Source organism: Hyaena hyaena, unplaced genomic scaffold (assembly GCF_003009895.1).
Source record: "Hyaena hyaena isolate Hyena2069 unplaced genomic scaffold, ASM300989v1 scaffold_471, whole genome shotgun sequence".
NCBI classification, from domain to species: Eukaryota; Metazoa; Chordata; class Mammalia; order Carnivora; family Hyaenidae; genus Hyaena; species Hyaena hyaena.
The window spans coordinates 1,143,783-1,163,628 of NW_024081102.1; the positions used below are offsets into that span (position 1 = coordinate 1,143,783).

The following is a 19,846-nucleotide window of genomic DNA, read 5'->3' on the forward strand; positions in this document are numbered from 1 at the left end:
CCCCCCCCCTCCCACGACCCGACTCCCCGAGCCCCGGACCTGCCGGCCTCCCGACCCCCGACCGCCGACCCACCGACCTCCCGACTCTCAGGCTGCCCTATCCCGGACCCACTGACGACCCGACCCACCTGCCTCCCGACTCTCCCACCGCCCGACCCCCCGACCTACCGGCCTCTCGACTCTCCGGCCGCCCTATCCCGGACTCACTGACCCCCGACCTACCGGCCTCTCGACCTCCCAACTACCCTCTCCCCCGCCCTTGACTCCTCAGCCTCCCGATAACCAGTCCACCCGCCTGCCGACCCACCAGCCTCCGAACCCCCCGCCCCCGATCCGCCCGCCCCCCTACGCTGTCCGACCCCCGGGCCAGCCGACCCACCAGTCTCCGGACCCCCGAACCACCCGGCCACTGACGCTGCTCGACCCACAGGTCTCCCGACCCCTTGACCCCCTTGGCCGCCTACCCACCAACGTTGCCACTGACTCCCGACCCGCCCCCCACTGGTCTCCAGAACCCCCAGACCCACTGGCCTGCGGCCGGGCGCGCGTTGAGTCACCGCCTGAACCCCGAGCCGGACCTGCACCCCACGCCCCCGGAGGGACTCGCTTGCTGAAAGGAGACTCTGGCTCCAGGCACCAGCGGCGCCGGGTGACCGGGCGACAGGGCCGCTCTCCCCTGGAGCCCCAGGACACCCGCGCCTTCTCCCACAGGGCGCCCGCCACGTCGCCTCTGCTGCTTTAGGTCTTGCCAGACCATTTGGGCTTTTTATGTATTTATTTGGGCAGCTGTAACTCACGTCTGTCTTGGTCTGAAACGGAATAAATGCTTCCAACAATAGGAAAATAGTTGGGTAAATCCCGGTAGGGAGCCCCTCCGAACTTTGTTATGTGCTTATTATTTATAACAAATATTTCCAAATGGAACGAACACAATACCATATTTATGATCATTTTGGTGAAGCGCTGGGTGTGGGAAGATGTTCGCGGTATTTTAAGAGGAGAAGTCTGTCCAGAATGATCTCAGTTTTGTGTAAAAGAAAAAACACACGCAGGAGTTTGGAAGCGTATATGTCAACACAGTCTAAGCGGGTTTTCTCTTAGCAGTGAGACCGCGCAGGCCGTTTTTGCACATTTTCTAACATTTTTTTTTGATTTATATTTTGATCTCGTCGTAATAAGAATAGAATCTTTAAACAAAAAAGGAGACAGAAATTAAATAAATAAATGGGAAAACTCCTTAAGAGGCAAACCCAGGCGGTCGGTTGGACGGAGCCTTTGAATGGGGCCCCCCTGTGGCCATAAAGGTGCATTTCCTTTCAGAATTCCCTCTAAGGGAGACTTCTGAAGAGCAACCTGTGCGGCCCGTGGTCTTCTGTCTGGGCTTTGGGGTCTAGCGGGCAGGGGTCTTCATGTGCCCTTTGCTTTCAGGCCATCAGCCTGGCCAGGAGTCGTCTGGTTGCATTCTTTATGTGTAAAAGTAGAATTCTGTCCAGGAGCGGGGGGAGGGGGCATGCTTTCCTCAGGAGTCTGCTCCTTGAACCTGATTTTCTTTTTTCAGGATGCCAGCCCAGCTCTTTTCGGATGCCCCGAGCTCTTGAAGGTTGTTGTGGGGATGGGGTGGGGGAAGGATAGGGGATTTCCAGCTAGGAGCCCCTGCTCAACCCCCCTTGCTTTTTTTTTTTTTTTTTGCCTCTTGGAGTAAATCTCTGAAAGGGTGTAGTTGACCCACTCACTGTAGGAGAATGTTCCTGAACCTTCCCGTGGTCCGTTTCCTCCCCCCCCAGCTTTGTTTCTACATGATTTCTTCCCCTCCCAAATAACACATTTCCTCTGCCAGGATGGGCCCACGTTTTATGGGCTTGAATCTTGTATGATTCAGGGAATATTGTTAAGAGAAAAAACTTGCACAAAATAGCAAATTTATTTTTTTATAGATTTTTTAAATGTTTTTATTTATTTCTAGGAGATAGAGAGACAGCGTGAGCAGGGGAGGGCCAGAGAGAGAGGGAGACACAGACTGAAGCAGGCTCCAGGCTCTGAGCTGGCAGTCAGCACAGAGCCCGACGCGGGGCTCGAACCCACGAACCGCGAGATCATGACCTAAGCGAAAGTCGGACGCTTAACCGACTAAGCCACCCAGGCGCCCCCAAAATAGCAAATTTAAAAGTAGGTACAGGGGGCCGCCTGGGTGGCTCAGTTGGTTAGGCATCCGACTCTTGATTTCGGCTTAGATCATGATCTCACGGTTGGTGAGATCGAGCCCTGCATCAGGCTCTGTGCTGGTAGTGTGGAGCCTGCTTGGGATTCTCTTTCCCTCTCTCTCTCTCTCTGCCCGTTGCCTACTCATTTTCTCTCTCTAAAACTAAATAACTAAAAAAAAAAATAGGTACAGAGTTGGTGCAAGGGAGGTAATCTGAATCTTGAGATTTGTTAGCTTCATGGTAAAGTCCTTGATTAAAAAACAGACAAAAAACACCAGGGGCACCTGGGTGGCTCAGTCGGTTGAGTGTCTGACTTCGGTTCAGGGCATGTTCTCATGGTTTGTGAGTTCGAGCCCTGCATCAGGCTCAGCGTGGAGCCCCCCCCTTTGGATCATCTCTTCCCCTCGCTCTCTGCCCCTCCCCTGCGCTGGTTCTCTCTCTCTCTCTCTCTCAAAAATAAACATTAAAAAACAAACAAAAAATGAGCCATGGGAACACAGCCACGGCTGGGTGGGTTGGGACGTCTACCCTGGAGTATTCTCGGTGGGCGGCGGGAGGAGGTGGGGGTCGGAGGCTGGAACATTATGCCATTAGCTGGCACAGATCTGCAGGCAAGGCAGCCAGCCTCTCATACGGACCATGAGGAGATTGGACCAGGCTGTTCTGTAACTCTCCTGGGTCTGGTTTCCTTTCACGCCGGTTCGCTTTGACCCGCCCGAAGACCGTGGTGTTCACTCTCACTGTGACCTGCGCGCGGACCTCCGCGTGACAGCTTGCTCATACTGTCATGAGACCACGGGCCGGTCTGTTCCCGGAATACCTTGGAGAAGGGGCTTCTTCCTTTTCAGGGAAACAAAGATGTCATCTCCATGGTGAGATGGCCCCTCAGGGTCCCAGCGCTTCCCTGGGACATGTATTATTCGCTTTACAGAGGATGTGAGCAGTGGGGGGCAAGGTGCCGCCTGGGTGTCTCTGGAATGAATTCTTCCCAGGAGAGAGGATCTGACTGGTTTGGTTCTTCCCTCCGATAGAGAGCGCCCCCTTTCGAGTAGAGTTGAAAGGCACCTTCCGAAGGTGCTTGGACCCATTCATCTCATCTTTGTATTTTTCAAGACTGGCAGATAAGTGGGTGTGCGTGTGTGTTACAGACATGTACGGTTCTCTCTTTTCTTTCAGAAAGGACAGACCGTATCAGGTAGATGCAATCTGAACTGGATCTTAAAGGATGGGCAACATTTTTAAATTTTTTTTTTTAATGTTTTATTTATTTCTAGGAGAGAGAGAGAGAGAGACAGTGTGAGCAGGGGAGGGTCAGAGAGAGAGGAGTCACAGACTGAAACAGGCTCCAGGCTCTGAGCTGGCAGTCAGCACAGAGCCCGACGCAGGGCTCGAACCCATGAACCGCGAGATCATGACCTAAGCGAAAGTCGGATGCTTAACCGACTAAGCCACCCAGGCACCCGTGGGCAACATTTTTAATAAGCAGAGGGCATCTCAGACCGGAGGGTGGTGGTAGAAGGGGTAGCGAGGGAACAGCCTAGAAGAAATTGGGGTAGGAAGGTACAAAGCAGGGTGTGAAGGGACATGGTTCCGGCTACGCTCGGACTTTAAGCCACGAGGGAAAATAGGCTGGGCCGTATGGGGACAAGCTTGACAGACTGTCCTCGGGCTGAGGGGCTGGATTCAGTGACTGTGGCTGAGCCGGGAATAAGCCCCTTACGGAGCCCACAGGGAGGCTCACCTGATGACGACCTGGGGGAGGGACTGAGGCCGATGAGAGATGAGCCGGGAGGGTACTGCAGAGTCCAAGCGGGAGGGGGGAAAGTGCCTGGCCACATGCAGCAGGAGCGGGAAGAGAAAGGAGGGAGCAACACAGAGAGCTGGGAGTGATCCACACTGAGAGGTGATGGCCCACTGGGTGTGTCGTTTATGTGAACAGAAATCCTGGGATCGCGTTCAGGGGCTGCGTCTGGATGGCGGGGAGGGGGGAGCGGTGCAGGGAGGAGAGCATGCACCTACCACAGGAACAAAGTGGGTGCGAAGACGAGTTCAGTTTTCAGGAATGTTGTTTTAAAAATTCAACTTTTAAGGGGCGCCTGGGTGGCTCAGTCGGTTGGGTGTCTGACGTCAGCTCAGGTCATTATCTCATGGTCTATGAGTTCGAGCCCCGCATGCTGACAGCCTGGAGCCTGGAGCCTGCTTCGGATTCTGTCTCTGTCTCTCTCTCTCTCCCTGCCCCTCCCCTGCTGGTGTTCCGTCTCCCTCCCTCTCTCAAAACTAAATTTTTAATTTATTTTTTAAAATTTATTTCGGGGTGCCTGGGTGGCTTAGTCGGTTAAGCGTCCGACTTTTGCTTGGGTTATGATCTTGCGGTTCGTGGGTTCGAGCCCCATGTCGGGCTCTGTGCTGACTGCCAGCTCAGAGCCTGGAGCCTATTTCGGAGTCTGTATCTCCCTCTCTCTCTGACCCTCCCCTGCTCACGCTGTCTCTCTCTCTCCTCTCTCCTAGAAATAAATTAAAAAAAAAAAAGTGGTATTGGGAAAACTGGATACCCACATGCACCATATACAAAACTTAACTCAAAATAGATGGGGACCTAAATGTAAGAGATAAAACTATAAAACTTTTTAAAAAGATGTAGATGTGCATCTTCATGACCTTTGATTCTTTCTTCTCAATGATATTGAACACACAAGCAACCAAAGATAAAATAGGTAGTTTGGGCATTATCAAAATTGACAGCATTTGTGCTTTGAAGGATGTTATCAAGAAAATGGAAAGATGGCTTAGGGAAATGGGGAAAATATGTGTAAGTCTTTTATCTGATAAGGGAGTTATATCCAGAATATAAAGAATGCTTCCAACTCACCAATAAAAAGACAATCCAATTTTTAAAATGAGAAAGTAAAACACAGAGTTACCATATAGTCCAGAAATTCCCCTGCAAGGTGTATNGGCTCCAGGCCCTGAGCTGGCAGTCAGCACAGAGCCCGACGCGGGGCTCGAACCCACGAACCGCGAGATCATGACCTAAGCGAAAGTCGGACACCCAACCGAGTAAGCCACCCAGGCGCCCCTAAAATATATATTTTTTTAATTTTTAAAATTTTTTCGCCCCTAAAATTTTTTTTAAGATAAAAAATAAAAAATTCAACTTTTGATATGTGCCATTTCTAGGTAGAAACTGCCCATCACAGCGGGTTCTCAGACAAGCTGCCGCTGTGGGAAAGCTTGTGACGGGTGTGGATCTCTGGATCCCGTCCCAGATCTACTAAAGCCAAATCTCTGGGGGTGGGTCCTGAGTATCGTGGGGGAAACTTTTAGAAAGGAAGATCTATTTTTATTTTTTTTAATTTTTTTTAAATTTTTTAATGTTTTATTTATTTCTAGGAGAGAGAGAGAGACAACGTGAGCAGGGGAGGGTCAGAGAGAGAGGGAGTCACAGACTGAAACAGGCTCCAGGCTCCGAGCTGGCAGTCAGCACAGAGCCCAACACGGGGCTCGAACCCACGAACCGCGAGATCATGACCTAAGTGAAAGTCGGAAGCTTAACCGACTAAGCCACCCAGGCACCCCAGGAAGATCTATTTTTAACAAGCTTATAGTAAGGGGTGGGTGTAGGGGTGGGCCTGGGGTTCCAACACACAGCCAAGTTGGGGAAATCATTGACTGGCCCCATCTTCTGCCTGAGACAAGAACCCATTGTCGGGGGCACCTGCGTGGCTCAGCCGGTTTCAGCCCCCAACTCTGGATTTCAGTTCAGGTCGTGTATGATCTCGTAGGTTTGGGGATCTAGCCCTGCGTCTGGGTCTGCGTCAACAGCCAGAGCTTGCTTGGGATTCTCTCTCCCTCTTTCTATGCCCCTCCCCTGCTCGTGTGTGCACACATTTTCTCTCTCTCTCTCTTAAAATAAATAAACATTAAAGAGAGAGAGAGAGGATATTTCCATTCCAGTGAAATCTGCGGTGAATTCTGCCTTAGCCGAGCTCATACCTTAATATTGATACCGTTTATCTGAGATTAGAGAAAACTTATAACACAAGGTAATAGCGTCCTAACTTGCCTCATAGATTATGAGCTTCTGGAGAGCAGGGGCTATTTCTTATTTCTCTGGTCTCCTCTGCCATGCTTGCTACAGTGTAGGCTTATGGAACATATTAATGTTGGCTGATCTTTTCATGCTCATCGCTCTCTGCTGGTGCATCACCCATCACCTCCACGCTTCCAGAAAAGTCCAAGGTTAGAGTGATCATTGATCATCTGCAGCTCACCCAGAAGGAGCCAGGGGACTGGTGAACATATGCCACCCCAGGGGACTGGGGAGGCCTGAAGCCCCTGGTTCAGACTGTTCGGATGCAAGGGCTTCCCACCCAGGAGGCCCTGTTGTACTTCCTGTGCTGGGCAGGTGCATCAGTACGTGCAGATCTCCCTCTTCCCAGCTGTGCCCTCAGGCCTACGGCTTTCCCTTGGGACCAGGCCTAAAATTCAGTCCTAGGCCTTTCATAAAGGTGTGGCACTCATTCCCAAATATCGTTCCCCAAATATTTGCCATTGGCTTCCCAAAGGGGCGTAGCTGGATTGTGTTTCCTGGCCTCTTCTGGTTGGGTGTGGCCAATGAATTGTCATTTCTGGGCTGAGCATTTAATTACGAGTTGGGGCCCTCTGAAGATTTCCTTCCCTCCATCCCGGCGATCAGCGATATTTGAGAGGGTGGCTCTTCTATCAGGCTGCCTCCTGGAGGGGGGAGATGTGGACTAGACCCTCAGCCTACCCTGAACACATGTCACAGGAGCATAAAACAAAACTTTGGTGGAGGGGCATCTGGCTGGCTCGGTGGGTTGAGCGTCTGACTTCAGCTCAGGTCATGATCTCACAGTGCGTGAGTTTGAGCCCCGCATTGGGCTCTGTGCTAACAGCTCCGAACCTGGAGCCTGCTTCAGTTTCTGTGTCTCCTCTCTCTGACCCTCCCCTGCTCATGCTCTCACTCTCTCAAAAATAAATAAAACATTAAAAAAAAAACTTTGGTGGAATAAGTCCCACAGTTTGGAGGTCAATTGCTAGCACAGCTGAACCTAGCCTATCCTGACTGATGCTGAGACTCGGGGGTGAGAGTTGGCCAGGCCTGGGGACAGGCGTCCTGGGCTCCAGGTGGGGGTCTGTTCAAGCTTGACTTCTTGCTGAAGCCTTTCTCCAGCTCAGAGGCACAAAGGCTAGAGAACTTGCAGTTGGGTCTGGAAGCTGCAGGAGCAGGTGGCTCTGAGGAACCCCTTCCTTCCCGCTCTTGTGCAGGGAGGCTCTGCATGACCCCAGGATCCGCTGGCTGTGGCCCAGCGCCTCACAGACAGCCGGCACCATGGCACCCAAAGACAGAGCCCAGTGAGCGTGCGTCCTGTGGGCCTGGGCAGCCGCCCAAGGAGGGCTCAGGCGGCCAGAAGTCATCATACGTTAACGATCCATGGAAACCTTGCGGTTCCTTTATAACACTTCCATGCTTGTTTGAACCTTAAAAGGTTGTTTGGACTTCTTGACCACTGTGAAAACATGGTCGATGCAGTGCTTCAAGACCTTTCGCTTGTTCCCACACTCCTCGTCACTCGGGGCGTCCCTTTTGCGGTGGTGGGGAGGGCAGGGTCTCAGTCCTCTAACTCTAGGACCTCGGGTGTTGCTGAGTTTCTCCCGTGATGACGTCACCCTCAGCCAACCTGGAGGTGGCTTTAGAGAGTTAGGGTAAAGGGAGCATGTGGCAAAGGTGTGGCAAATGTGCGGAGGAAGACTCAGTGCTCTGGCATCCATGATTGCCCTTCATGCTTTCTAGAAACATTGGTTGCCTCAGTCATTCTAATATGCTAATGTAAAACTTGACTACGTTGAGGGTGTCAGTGACCAATGACAGCTTAGAGAGTGACTCATCCCAGGGCCCCTGCATCTTCCATGGAATCAGAGCTTTGAGCCGCAGGAATGCAGTCTTGAACCCTAGAACATTCCAGGCGTCCTTAACCAAGGGAAAGGCTCTGGGTCTGGACTCTCCGGGTCCAGAAGTGAAGTTACCAGGAGCTGGTAAAGACGAGGGAGGGCAGTATAGCAAAAAAATGTAGATGGGCCTTATTTTAAGCAAACTCCAGATATGGAAAAATCTAGACTTATTTGAAGCAAGCAGGGGTGCCTGGGTGGCTCAGTCAGTTAAGCGTCTGACTGCAACGCAGGTCATGATCTCGCGGTCCTTGAGTTCAAGCTCCGTGTCAGCCTCTGTGCTGACAGCTCAGAGCCTGGAGTCTGCTTCGGATTCTGTGTCTCTCTCTCTCTGCCTCCCCCGCTTCCATCTCTGCCTCTCTCTCTCTCAAAAGTAAATAAACATTAAAAAACTTTAAAATACATATGAAATAAGCATCAGAGTTGGTTTTTAGAGTTACTTTAAAAAGTCAATAACTACTGAATTTCCCCAAAACTAAGTTCCCCACAGCTTTTGAAAATAGTTAGGAACATTAGATTTCTCACCATGTACATTAAAGAACACTTACCATGCAGAACACAGCCTGCCCCAGCAGTGACATTATTAATTATAATAGAAACAAGCTTGTTACTAGATTCTGACTCATTTTTATGAGAGATTTTGAAGTTTTATAAGGCTGACTGTTGAGTCATCAATTTTGGATGACCTTGTAATGAATACAACACTGCCTCATTGCTTTCGGAGCTTGGGGAGGAGGGAGCCATCAAAGGCTAGTCAGCTGAAATTAGGAATATTTTATAGGGGCCCTGAGTTATTTCCAGCTTGGCGAGGGACAAAGCCCAATCAGTAGACATTAGTCAACAAGTCCATACCAAGTACCTCGCAGGTCCTTAGCCTGGTGTTGAACACGAAGACTATATAATCCTAAACCAAAGCCCCAGAGTTTTTTGTATAGCAAAGGATTTTTACGCCCCTTCTCATGCTTAGAGGGAGTCTGGGAGATGTAATTCAGAACCTAGATATAGAAAAATCTGGGACAATTTATAGATTCCTATGGATAAAAGGGAATATCTGAAATTAAAACTGTACAAGGAAAACAAGCACACAAGTGCATCTGTTCAACAAAACCTGCTCAGGGTTCAGCACAGAGATGAAAGATGCAGTCTTTGCCTAAAAGGAATGCGCCGTCCAGCGAGAGATGAATCACCAATGACAGAAGGATGAATATGGAAAGAAAACCAGCAGAATAAAAAAGTGCTACATTTTGCCTGGGGGTGGGGGTAGGGAAGGCTTTCTGAAGCACACAACTTGAACCCAATAGCGAAGGGTCAGTAGGAGTTCTCTAGGCCAACATGGTGGGGCAAGGAACATTCTAGACAGGAACCAGAATGTCTGAAGCATGGGGGAATGGAGAAATGGACCACACACTTCTAAATAACACATAGAAATCAGAAAAGGTTTTGAAGTGATGATTATGTAGATAAAACACAGGCAAAGTTTGTAGTTTACAGCTCAAATCATACAGAGATAGAAATTTAAATCCTTAAAGGAAGACAGGCTGGGAAATCAATACTGTAAGCAATGATTTCAAAAAATTAGAAAAAGAACACTAAGTTAACCACCCCCCCCCCCCGCATATAGAAAGAATGAAATCATAAAGATAAAAGAACACAAAACGAATGTTCAGAGACAAGATCCACAAAGCCAGGTTGATCCGTGGAAAAACTAACAAAATCGATAAGCCATTAGCAAGAGTGGTCAAGAGAAAAAGAAAGAAGGTACATATGGGTAATATGAGGGATGGCAAAGGAGGAGGCCCCTGGCTGACTCAGTCAGCACATCTCAGGGTCAGGTGCAAGCTGCACATTGGGGGTGAAGCCTACTTAAAAAAGAAGGATGAGAAGTGAGAGAGGAGTTCAGGTCCTGGAGACAGCAAAGAGATATCAGAGGAATATACTTGATGCCAAGACACCTGAGAAATGAGTTGCAATTTTCAAGAAAAATGTCAAATTCCCTGAAAAATATAATTTATGAAAACTGACCAAGAAGCAACATTAAGTCAAATATTTTCATATCTATTAAATAGAGTCTTTAACCAGAAACCTTCCCAGAAGGAAAACTTGAGGCTCAGATGTCTTCACTGGTGAATTCTTCCAAATGTAAGGAAGAACGAATACTAAACGTATATACAGTCTTCCAGAGAATTAAGAAAATAGGGGTACCTCCCAACATATTTTATGAGGCCAGGCTAACACTGATATTTAACTCTGGAAAGATAAGAATGGAATAGTAGAGGCCAGTCTTTCTTATGAATTAGATGAATCTGAGAATATCTAAAAGGAAAGAACATCATGCCCAGTGTGAGATTTATTCCAGGAATCAAAGGTTGATTTCACATTTGAAAATCGATATAAATCATCACATTAAGAGAATAAAGGAGGAAAATCACAAAATCATCATAATAGATGCAGAAATAGAATTTGAAAAACTCAACATCTCTTCATGATTAAAAAACACCTGGTGTACTATTCAGAGGTAGTGTAGTTTCTTACAGCTGCTGTAACAAATAATCACAGACTTTGGGGCTTAAAACAACCCACATTTATTATTTTGCACTTCCACAGACCAGAAGTCCAAAATCAGTTTCACTGGGCTGAAATGAAGGTGTCCACAGCCTCCTAGGGGAGAACCCACTCCTTGCCTCTTTCAGCTTCTGGTGTCTGCATTCCTTGGTTGGTGGGTCTTTCTCTCCAAACTTCACCTCCATATCTGTGTCCATACTGCCTTCTCATCTTTTGTCTGTGTCAAATCTTCTTCTGCCTCTCTCTTGCAATTGCATTTAGGGCCACCCAGATTATCCAGGATAATCTCCCGGTTCAAGATTCTTAATCACCTCTGCAAAGACCCTTTCTTCCATATCAGGTAGCATTTGCAGGTTTCAAGGGTTAGGAATTGATATCTTTGGAGGCCATTATTCAGCCCTCCGTGGAAGGCAATTGTTATTAATCTGATAAAGGGTGTTAGAAGACTGTCATAGAAAGCATCACCTTTAATGAGGAGATACTGGAAGGTATTCCTTTGAGATTGGGAAAGAGGAAATGACATCCAGAATTACCGCTTCTATTCAACTATGTTTCCAAAGTCCTGACTAGTGCAATAAGGAGGGGGAAAAAAAGGAATAAAAGACATAAAGAATAAGAAAGCAAGAAATAAGATTGTTATTAATCACCATCGATAGCATTGTGTGTGCAGAAAATCCAAAAGAATATATAGGCGAGCCATTGGAATTAAATGAATTTGCCAGGTTACTAGATACAAGATGAAAATACAAAATTCAATTCTATTTCTATATGACAGAAATTTAAAACTTAGAAAAATTGCAAACAGTTCCATTTTCAATAACATACAAAAAACCAACTACAAAGGAATAAAAGTAATCGAAGGTATACAATATCTCTCCATAGAAAGCTATAAACCACCATTGAAAAAATCAAAGACTTTGCAAGTAGTGAGATAAATTAAGTTAATAGAATGAGGACTAATTAGAGGAACAATATCAGTTCTCTCATCTTTATAGATTCAAAGAAATCTTAACCAAAATCACATAATTTTTTTGTGGTTGTCGACACACAGATTCCAAAATTTTTATGGGCGTGCGAAAGGCCAGGGACAGCAATAGACTCATGAAGGAGAACAAAGTTGAGGGATTACACCACCAGACACACTGTCAATAGTGATCAGACGGTGCGGTAATGTGCATGTAAGTATGTAAATCAATGGAACAAAAGAGAAACTCCAGAAACAGACCTACCCATATATGGAGATCTGATTTATGACAAACTTGTTGCACAGAGTAGTGAGGGAAAGAATAGTTTTTCCAATGAGCAAGGCTGGATTAGTTGGATAACCATATGGAAAAAGGTCTAGACACTCACCCCATATGCCAAAATCAATTCCTGGTAGACTGTAGCTCTGAATGTAAAAAAACAAACAACAACAACAACAACAAAAAAAACCAACAAAACAATAAGCTTCTAGAAGAAACCTTAAAAGAGTATCTTTGTGATCTGGTGAAAATGTGAAGATTTACTAGAGAGAATACAGAAAGCACTAAACATAATGGGGATGGATAGATCAGACCATTGTCGTTAAGGACTCAGTTCATCAAAGGGCATCTTTAAGAAAGCTGAAGGTCAAAGAGAAGATATTTGAAAGGCATATAATTAACAAAGGACTTGTATCCACATATAAAAGTAGTGTCCACAAATCAGTGAGAAAAAAAAATTTCTATTTCCCATAGAAAATGGCAGTAGGGCAGGCATTTCACATGAGACATTGTCCAAATGGCCAATAAATTGGTACATATGACCCCTCTGGAAAATTGCATGTCATTAACTACCAAAACCCAGCGATGGTGCTCCTAACAGAAGTGCATATGTGAGCTCATCAAAGACAGGTACAAGAATTTTCATAGCTGCTTATTCCTCAGAGCCCCAAGCTGGCAACAGCTTTCCCACAGCTTAGATAAATAATGAATATTCATATAGCCAGAATGCTATACAGCAGCGGCAAGAAACGAACCCTTCTTACATACAATTGTATGGCTGGATATCACAAGCAATAAAGGGAGAAAGATATGCAAAATTGAAACATAGGCCACACACGGTGTCAGAAGTTAGAATAGCGGTTAATTTTGGAAAAAGGATGTTAATGACTGGGAAGGATGGACGGGGGTGGGTTTTGGGGTGCCGGTAATGATGTTTCTTTTTTCTTTTTCTTTTTTTTTTTACAAATGAAATTCTAAACATAATCTTCTAACTTTTTATTTAGAAAAATCTTAAATCTATAGAAAAGTTATAAACATAGTACAATGAAAAATTAAAGAAAAAATTTAAGTTTACTTATTTATTTTTGAGAGAGAGGGAGGGAGGGTCAGAGAGAGAGAGAGAGAGAGGGAGGGAGACAGAGAATCCCAAGCAGAATCCTGATGAACCCATGAACCACAAGATCATGACCTGAGCCAAAATTGAGAGTCAGACGCTTCACTGACTGAGCCACCCAGGCACCCCAACAATGAAAATTTTTATACTCTGCCGGGGTCACCACTTATTAATATTTTGCCACATTTGCTCTCCGTGTGCACACTCTTTCTTTCTATGTGTGCGTGTAAGAGGTTCTTCTGATTCATTAGAAAGGTCATTGAGGACATCCTGGCACCCTTAAATATTTCAACATGGATTTCCTAAGAAGAAAGGCAGTCTGCAAAACCACAGCGCATTCATGAGGTTTATCAATGATGTGATCCAATATTTAATATGCAATCCATAGTCTATATTTCTCCATTATCCCAATAAAGTCACTGATAGTTCTCTTCTATCTCCAACGTAAGGTCCAGTCAAGGTTCATGCATTGTATGTGGCTGTCATGTGGTTTTAGATTGCTCTAAACCAGAACACTTCTCCGCTCTTCTATTTTCTTTCATGGAATTGATAGTTTTGAAGAGTCCAAGCTGGATGATTGACAGAACTGCCCCTCTGGTCAACACACACATGACAACATGACTAGGTCTCCCCAGTGTAACCCTGGGGGCAAGCGTATGTAAAGTTCACAGGCCAAAAACGTGTTAAAAGTTAGGATAGTGGTTTACTTTTGGAGAGAAAGATTTGTCTGATTGTTTCCTCATTATTTAAAGTTCAGTATTTTGGTAAAATGACTACATAGGTGATAGTGTGTCCTTCTCAGGTTTTATGCTATATTATCTTTATGTTTTTAATTGTTTTTTTAAGTTTTATTTATTTTTGAGAGACAGAGAGAGACCCAGCACAAGCAGGGGAAGGGCAGAGAGAGAGGGAGACAGAGAATCTGAAACAGGCTCCAGGCTCTGAGCTGTCAGCACAGAGCCTGATGCAGGGCTCGAACCCACGAACCGTGAGATTATGAGTGGAGCTGAAGTTGGATGCTTAACCAACTGAGCCAGCCGGGTGCCCCTATTTATTTATACTTATATAATGTTTATGTTATATATGTTTATCTTATGTCCATGCATTACATCAAGAGTGATGTCACTTTACTCCACTATTGATGAGATTGAATTAGATTATTCCGTTAAAATGATGTTGGACAGATTTTTTCTATATCCTGTTCCCCAACGATTTTCACCTTGCAAATTTAGCATCCATTAATGATGCTTACTTAAATCAGTTATTACCCTGATGGTTATAAAATGGTGATTTTATATTTCTATCCATCCTTTTACTTGTATTAGTTGACTTTTTTTTTTAAAAAAGCAATTTTCCTTTGTCCATCTCAAATTAAAAAAACCTGTATTAATATGGATTCATGGATTCTTTTTTTTTTTTAATTTTTTTTTTCTAGGAGAGAGAGACAGCGTGAGCAGGGGAGGGTCAGAGAGAGAGGGAGTCACAGACTGAATAGGCTCCAGCCTCTGAGCTGGCAGTCAGCACAGAGCCTGACGCGGGGCTCGAACCCACGAACCGCGAGATCATGACCTAAGCGAAAGTCGGACGCTTAACCGACCAAGCCACCCAGGCGCCCCTCATGGATTCTTTAATAATGAGCTATAACACATTCTTATCTTTATTTCTTTTGATGCTTAAATTGTCCCCAGTTGAGCTAGCGCCAAGCCTCTTCAAGCGAGCCCTATGCTCTGTCGACACCTACTCACCCTCTCACTTTCTGGCACAAGATATTACATTGTTCACCTTTTAGGTTTCCCGTCCAGCCCTGGACTCAGCCATTTCTCCAAGGGTTCCTAGTTCCCTTTAATGGTTTAATGGTTCCCTTTAATGGTCACAATATGAGCATTAGGAGTGCTCATTGGAACTCATTGAGTCGTTGTTTCTAGCCCCTTTGAGAGGGCAGAGTTAGGAAATGTGTGTGCACATGTATGTGTGAGTCTGTGTGTATTCACATTGCTGCTTACAATTCCAATCCCTCTCTACAGTTCTTGCTTGCCGTCCTCCATTCCATAGTAATACCCCCATTCCCCACAATTAGAGCCCTGGTTCCCCAAAATTTAGATATATTTACTCATTTGCTCAAAAATAGGTTTTGTAACTTATACCAAAACAAATGAGGTTCAATGTCTCATTGTAGTTCAAGATCTCTTTTTTCGCCCCTTAGAATATGTAGCACTGAGAATGTTTTCTTCTTTGTGGTCATGTTATAGATATGCTATACCATTAGGTTTTTGGGTTTTGTTTATATTTGTTTTTAGATTTATCTCCTCACACTTATTGCAGTTTTTTTTGAAAACATAAAACATTAAAGTAATTCAAAAGTCGAGGCAATATGAAAATGTATACCCAGGGAAGAGCCAATGCCTTACACTGACCCTTACATCTCATTTCCATTTCTCAGAATACTGTTCTATTTCTCAGACTCTGGATGCATGTTACAACAGGTGTATTTATTTTTTGTAGCTCAAAAAGAGGAACACTTATGATTTGTGCATTTTTGTATGTTTCACACATGAGTGAAAAAGTTTTAAAAATAAACCCACTGAGACGTGCCAGTCAGTATTCGATTGGAGGAGCGGAATCACGGTAAATATTACTGATTAAGGGAATTATTATAGAAATTAGACCTTGCACAATTCTGTGATGAGCTGGTAGAAGGAACGGTCCAGGAGAGGGAGTTGGAGGATCAAAGAACAGTCACTTTGGAGACTTCCTAATGTGTGGCAAGGTGGAAACAGAGATGTAGGGGAATTTGGGAAACCGAGCAAATCCAGCCACAGGAATGGGGCCAGGAAGGAACGGGGGAAAATCTGATGGAAAATTACCACTTTTGGCTCAGTTGGTTGAGCGTCTGACTTCAGCTCAGGTCTCGATCTCATGGTTGTGGGTTCGAGCCCCGCGTCGGGCTCTGTGCTGACAGCTCAGAGCTTGGAGCTGCTTCAGATTCTGTGTGTGTGTCTCTCTCTGCCCTTCCTCTGCTCACGCTCTGTCTCTCTCTCTCAATAATAAATAGACATTAACAAAATTAAAAAAAAAAAGATCACTTCTGTAGGTCCTCAGGCAAGGGTCTCGTGGGAACACCGGGGTAACCGGTGATGGTTGGGGCTGGCAGTTAGGAAGGAAAGCTGGACAGGACAGGGGGGAGCCCAGGGAAGCTGAGCTCTGCTATCTGGTGTCTATATGTCACAGCGATTTTCAGAGAGGCACGGCTGCCACTTCACTTCCACCTCCCAAATGCCACTCAAATTCTTCTTTCGGCCAACTCTAACTTGAACCCATACTAGGAAATGATTCTGGGAAACTAGTTCCGGGGATACCAAGCATACGTAAAGGTGTTCAGTATTACAAGTCATTCCAGAAATGCAAACCCAAGCCGCAGTGAGATGGAAGCCACCTAACAGGTTGCGCACCCGTCAGAACAGCACAAATCAGAAAGGCTGGCCCCACCAAGGGTCGACAAGGGTATGGAGCAGAGCACCTGCTAGCGGGGATACGCACGCTCTGGGCCCGAGTGTAGAATGTCCCAACCATTCTGATCCAGTCACTCCACTGGTAGGTATTTACCCAAGGGAAATGAAAGTATATATCCAAAGATTTGTGCACGAATGTTCACAGGAGCTTTGCAATAGCCAAATACTGGAAAGAACACAAGTGACCGGAACAGGTGAGCGGTGAGTGTTGATACATCCATCCGGTAGAATACCACCCGGCAACGGAAGGAAACGGACCCTTGACACCCGGACAACAGGGACAAATCTCAAGACATTCATGCTGAGTGAAAGAAGTGAGACAAGAAGAATACATAAAGTGTACCTCCGTTTTGATAACATGCTAGAAAATGCAAAGTAACCTATCCTAACGGAAACCCATCAGAGCATGCGGTGTCCTGGGGACTCCAGGCAGGAGGCCCCAGCAGTGGTGCTCTCGGCTGGCAGTACTGGTTCTGGTTGCCAGCTTTCTTTGGGGGCCCCTGAACCAGCCTAATTGGCAGTGCTCCCCCTGGGAGACCGCCCCCTGAGCTCCCGGGGCACCAGCATCCCATCCACACCGCTGGGAGCCCCTGCTTCTCATTTCTGATATGTACAAGCTCCGCCCCTTTTTCTTCTCGGCTCCAGGAGTGAGAGCTGCTTCCTGGGGTTTCGAAGCCTGCACCGCCCTGCTGTTCTCCTCTTTCCTTTTACTTCCTCACGTTAACCAATTCCCCACATTAAATGCTCTCTGCTAACATGTCTAGGGAAGTGTCTGCTTTCTGACACTGACAAATCTCTCCTGGTATGTGACTCACCTTTTCACTTTCTTTCTGGAGACTTTTAGTACACAGAAGGTCTTCATTTTAATGAACCAGAATGCACTGATACTTCTCTTTATGGTTTTTATGTATGGATCTTTATTTATTTTTAAATTTTTAATGTTTTATTTATTTCTAAGAGAGAGAGAGAGAGACAGCGCGAGCAGGGGAGGGTCAGAGAGAGAGGGAGTCACAGACTCTGAAACAGGCTCCAGGCTCTGAGCTGGCAGTCAGCACAGAGCCCAATGCGGGGCTCAAACCCACGAACCACGAGATCATGACCTGCGAAAGTTGGACGCTTAACCGACTAAGCCACCCAAGCGCCCCTATGTATGGATCTTTAAAATTAAAAAAAAAAAATTAAGTTTCTTTATGTGTTTTGAGAGAGAGAGAGCGAGCCCATGCAAGCAGAGAGGGGCAGAGGGACAGGGAGAGAGAATCCCAGGCAGGCTCCACATTGTCAGTGCAGAGCCCAATGCAAGGCTTGAACTCACCAACTGAGAGATCATGACCTGAGCTGAAATCAAGAGTTGGACACTTAACCGATGGTGCCACCCAGGTGCCCCTTATGTGTGGGTCTTAACGATGACATCCTTTTCCTAATCCTACTTCCTAAAGTTTTTCTCTTAGACTTTCTTTTAAAAGTTAAAAAAAAAAAAAGCACATCCTTTAATATTTAAGTCTTGAATCCGCCTGGGGTTTATTTTGTGTCTGGGTATCCAGTAGACCTTGGACCGTGTATCGGAAAGCGCCTCCTCTCTCTGCTGTTGTACCATGCCACCCCTCTCATATATCAAGTGTCTCTCTGTGGACAGGTCTGTTTCTGGGTCTTCATCTTGCTTTATCGGTCTTGTTTGTCTTTCCTTGTATCAATACGACACTGCCTTATGGCTTCGTAGCAAGTTTCCGTATCTGTTAGGGCTAGTTTCCTTGTCTAGCTCATTTTCTTTAGGAAAACCCTAGCTATCCCCAGCTCTTTCTTCCCCCACATAATCTTTAGCATTAGAATGTCAAGTACTATGAAAATCATGATTGGGATTTTGATGGGAATTGCATTAAATCTACAGATGAATTTGGGGAGCATTGATATCTTTACAAAATTGTTGTTTTGTCCTATCAGAAAACAGCATATTTCTTCATTTACTTAGATCTCCTTTAATGCCTTTCAAGGAAACTTTAGAAGAGTCTAAAAAAGGGTTTTGTGCAGCTTATATTTATTCCTAAGGATCCTGTATTTTTGTTACTATTCTTTTTTTAGAGAGAGAGAGAAAGCGCACACACACAAGAAGGGGAGAAGGGCAGAGGGAGAGAGAGAATCTTAAGTAGGCTCCACGCCGAGCAGGGAGCCTGACACCCGGGGCTCCATCTCACAACCGTGAGCTCATGACTTGAGCCAAAATCAAGAGTCAGACGCTTAAGGGACTGAGTCACCCAGGCACCCCTTTGTTACTATTTTAAATAACATCTTTTCAAATGTTTTATTCCTAATTCTTCATTACTGGTGTACAGAAGGCAGTTCTCAAGAGAAAGCTTCCTACATTGCACCATTGAGTATCCTGATTTGTGGAGTTTCTTTGTTTTGTTTTTGTTTTTGTTTTTACACTCTCCTAATGGCTTTTGTGAGTCTTTGTTTTAAGAGGAATTTTAGTGTGGGGATTTCTCCAATTCCTTCCCTGCCTTTTCTCTTTTCAGTAAGAGTGGGGAACATTGCTGAGAGCCCAAAGACCAGCAGGGGAGAGTTAAGGGCCATCACGTGGCCGTGAACTTGCTCATCTCTGCCACTAAAGAGGAGGGCCCAAACTCGAGGGAAGGAGCTGGTGGTCAGGTCTGAAGGAACGGACACCAAAACACCCACAGTGCGTGGCTGGTGGCACCTCAGAAAATCTGTGTTTATTCCAGACTTAGACGCCTTTGTTAATTTCGCTGTCTTTCCTTGCACCCAACACATTTATTGCTTCCTAACTTTTATGCTTAATGGTGTGGTAACCACTGTAGAAAGATGCAAAGCCATTGCTTTTTTCTCCCCCCCCCCCAACAAGGAGGTCTTACTACCTGTGAAATAAACATAAGTCCCTACAATAGATTGAAGGAATGAGGGGGGGTTTCCCATAGTCCATCCCTGTGCGCTCTGAGCGCTGGTCTCCCGGACACAGACATGACAGCCACTTTCACTGCCTCTAGTGTCCCTTTGGGCAGTGTCTTCTCTCTACACTTTGGGGATCAGTGGCCTTCTGGTCACAGTGGTGTGCTGGCCAGGGGCCAGGTTCACTTCCTGGAGCTGCAGTGCTGTGCCTTGGGGCCGGCGTTCGTCCAGCAGAGGCATCTCTGGTCCTGGGTCTGGGGCACAGTCCCTGCCGCTGCAGCTGGGCTGACCTTCTGGTGTGAGGTCCCCTGGGACCATTGGGGCAGCTTCTTGGGCCCCAGGCTG

The 19,846-nt window shown here is 46.1% G+C and overlaps 1 protein-coding gene across 1 annotated transcript in view; it reads left to right on the top strand.

The window, feature by feature from the left end:
- Nucleotides 1-742, top strand: part of LOC120246414 (pollen-specific leucine-rich repeat extensin-like protein 1) — a 1,190-nt gene extending 448 nt beyond the window's left edge. The window contains exon 2 of the mRNA XM_039253915.1: nt 272-742. Coding sequence (XP_039109846.1) covers nt 272-742 — 471 coding nt within the window. The remainder of the gene's footprint in view (nt 1-271) is intronic.
- The last annotated feature ends 19,104 nt before the right edge of the window (nt 743-19,846 follow it).